Raw genomic sequence first — 3,866 nt, 5'->3', positions numbered from 1 at the left:
CAACGTCCCAACAACAATGCTCACACACACAGAAGCTGTAACAACAAACAAGGGCTAAAGATGTATATATTTACCACCTGAATAAATGTTGTTTAAGTTGATAGTCTGGAGTTCAGCGTTCCGTTAATTTCTTAATATTATATAGGAAAGTGGTGTACATCTAATGATGTATAACCCACTTTCCTATAGGCCTTTTGTCTGTACCCCGTTTGTCGCGTTGAGCTGGTCAATGACGATATATTTCGTTGGCTGCGTAAATAATAAATGAAGCGAACATTTAACAGTAATATTTATTGCCAAATAGAACGATATTTGGTGTCGGTTATTTACAATGAGCAATATAAATCATTGTCGACTGGGATAGAGAGGGAAACTGTGATGAGTCCGAAGACTTTACTTATGAGATATTATGTCAGACTTGGCCTGTCCGAGAACCTGGAGTTATTCTGCGCCAATATCAACTGTAAGAAAGATAACGTGTGTTGCTCAGCCACCTTCAACAAACACTCTGCCATTAGCGGTTCTTTATAAAGTACAAGAAGAACATTCAAGAAAACCATATCACGCCGCAACCTCACAATGATTGGTCACGTGAAGCTATGGCGGTTCGCTCGTAGTGTCGGACCAAGTACTTAGCGGTTAGGCTTCGAATCACCACTACATATATATCACGCATTTTCCTTAAAACTTAAATATAAGCATATTTGACAATTTCCAAGATATTATGTGGAGTTTTTCGTATTTTTTGTTATATTTTTTATTCCTTTTTTCTCTTGATTATTTGTCTTGAATGAAATATTAACCATCTATCATCAAACTCGTTCCAGCCGTGACCATCCTTTTTTTTTTCTTAATATAAAATACTATAATTGTTGTCATCTTTCTTGGGACAGTAGGGTGTGATTTCTGAGGTATTTGGTTGTTATTTCTGTTAGGACGAACAGCAGCATAGTGTCTTCCTCTCTGATATGTAATAGTTATTTTGCTGAATGAAACAAACTGAGTACAATTAGAGAGATGTTCTAAAAGTATTAAATTATGTTAGGGATCTTTAACTTATTACACCGGTATCATTCAAATGGTGGAATAAATTGTAAATGACACCGTTAATACTATAGGTTGGACGTTAACTTATATAATTATATTATGTTTGAAATGAAAGGTAATGTTAATAATTAAGTCATATTTAGGGTGAACTTTAATGTTCATAATCATATCACATTTAAGGTGAACGACGTTAAAGTTGATAATATTGCGTTGAGGTGATCGCTAATATTTAGAATTGTATCATGTTGACTCGAGTGAACGTTTTGTGATTATATTTACAGCATATTGGCTGTACTCCTGTTTTACAAAACATGACAAATGAATGTTAATAACAAACTAAATAACAATTAGTGTGTTTTGAGACCTTGACTATTAACCTGATTTTTGAATGGGAAACGTATTATAGTGCGCTGCTATCAGTGCTGATTAATCCTAATTTATTAGGACTACACACATACAATATATATACACGCACACATACACACACATCTTTAATTGTTATGTACGTTATTCTTATAAATTAGCATTACATGCATGTATGTGTGTGTACATATATGCGCGCGCGCGTGCATTTTCTTTCACATACATCGCCTTACACCAGCATATCTTGTTTTGCCGTTTTACTAAGTGATCGTTCAGCCTCACAACTTGTACTAAAAGAATCTGAATTTCATCAGAATGTCTGTTACATGCCGTTATGAATGTTCTGTTGTAAGTTCCATAGTATCCATGGAGCACAATTCTAAGCATGAAAATAAAAACCACTTTATTTACAAAAATATGGGAAGAACTCAGACGCAAGTATTCTAGTGGTAAGTAGAAAATATATCAACATTGTACAATTTCCTCAAATGTAAATAGAGTTCCATAATATCAAAGACACGAAATTGAACCACAATAGATTTATTCTAATCATTTATCATTTTTACTAATTATCCAAGTAATATGGAGGATGTTGATCACTCTGACACTAGTAATGCAACTGCTTTTAACAATAACGATTCAGCTTCAAAGGCATACAATGGAGAGAAACCCTTGCTTAATGAATCAATTTCTAATCAAAGATCAGTGCAGAGAAAGATAACTGAATATCGCTGTAATATTTGTTGGAAAACATTCTTTTCTAAACATGAGGTCTTTGTACACAAAAAAATACACAAGGAGAAACTCTATCACTGTGAAATATGTGCGAAATCTTTCACTCAGAAATCTCATCTTGTTATCCACTTACATGAACATACGACAGGTAAAGCCTATAATTGTGAAATATGTGGAAAATACTTTAAAACTAAAGTTCACTTAAAAACACATAACTTAATACACACTAGGGAGAAAGTTTTCATTCATAAAGCTAAACTTACTCTCCACAAAAAAGTACACACTGTGGTAAAACGACACCATTGTGAAATATGTGGGAAGTCCTTTGCTACCAATAGTGATTTAACAATCCACAGAAGAATGCACACTGGAGAAAAACCATATAATTGTGAAATATGTGGAAAAACGTTTGTCTCCAATGGCCAGTTAACAACACATAAAAGAATACATACAGGAGAAAATCTGTTTTGCTGTGACATATGTGGGATAGGTTTCATTGATAATGTTAGTCTTACAGTCCACAAACGTAGTCACACTGGAGAAAAACCATTTTACTGTGAAATATGTGGAAAATCCTTTGTCTCAAGTGGTAATTTAACAGTACACAAAAGAATACACACTGGGGAGAAACCATTTCACTGTGATGTATGTGGAGGAGATTTTATTAACAGCTCTAGGCTTACGGTTCACAAGCGTAGTCACACCGGAGAAAAACCATATTGTTGTGTAATATGTGGGAAAACATTTATCTCTAACAGTAATTTAACAATTCACAACAGAATACACACTGGAGAAAGCCCTTTTCGCTGTGACATATGTGGGACATCATTTACTAAAAGTTCTGGACTTACAATCCACAAGCGGAGCCACACAGGAGAAAAACCCTATCACTGTGAAATATGTGAAAAATCATTTGTTTCCAACAGCAATTTAAAAACACACAAAAGAGTGCACACTGGAGAAAAACCGTATCAATGTGATATATGTGGAAAATCTTTTACTTATAATGCAAATGTTGTTATTCACAAACGAGCACACACTGGAGAGAAACCCTATTACTGTAAGGTATGTGGAGAATCATTCTCTGTTTATTCAAGTCTTGTTGTTCACAAAAGAATACACACTGGAGAAAACCCATTTCACTGTGAAATCTGTGGAAAATCTTTCATTGACAATTCTAGTCTTGTAATTCACAAACGTAGTCATACCGGAGAAAAACCTTACCACTGTGAGATATGTGAGAAATCTTTTGTTTCTAATGGTCATTTAACAACACACAAAAGAATACATACTGGAGTAAACCTATTTCATTGTGAGGTCTGTGGGAAATCTTTCCTTCAAAATTCGAAGTTTATAATACATAAACGTAGACACACAGGCGAAAAACCATATTGCTGTGAAGTTTGTGGGAAATCTTTTGTCAGTAATGGTGATTTAAAACGTCATGAACGCATCCACTCTGGAGAAAAACTCTATCGCTGTGAAATAATTGGAAAAGAGTACACGCTAGAAGAAAATCTCTTAAACTGTAAAATGTGAGACATCCTCTTGTATGTCTTTTCTTATTGTGTAGTGACTGACAATCATTACTGAACATTTGCCAGGTTAAAATTGATTCTCTTTGAATTCTCATCTTGTAATTTACAAATATAAAAGTGTCCCTTTCACTAATGTATTAGGAAAATCTTTTGTGAGCTTTTTTTTTTTTTATCAGTTTCAGC

At 34.1% G+C, this 3,866-nt stretch overlaps 1 protein-coding gene across 1 annotated transcript; it reads left to right on the top strand.

Annotated features, from left to right (window-relative positions):
• The first annotated feature begins 1,992 nt into the window (after positions 1-1,992).
• On the top strand, positions 1,993-3,684 carry LOC106875304 (zinc finger protein 714). Its single transcript, XM_052965873.1, has 2 exons — positions 1,993-2,552; positions 3,327-3,684. Exons 1-2 carry the CDS (start codon positions 1,993-1,995, stop codon positions 3,682-3,684), a joined length of 918 nt encoding a protein of 305 aa, XP_052821833.1.
• Positions 3,685-3,866: the final 182 nt, after the last annotated feature.

Source organism: Octopus bimaculoides, chromosome 2, assembly GCF_001194135.2.
Source record: "Octopus bimaculoides isolate UCB-OBI-ISO-001 chromosome 2, ASM119413v2, whole genome shotgun sequence".
Taxonomy (NCBI): Eukaryota; Metazoa; Mollusca; class Cephalopoda; order Octopoda; family Octopodidae; genus Octopus; species Octopus bimaculoides.
This window is presented reverse-complemented; position numbering and strand designations above follow the sequence as displayed.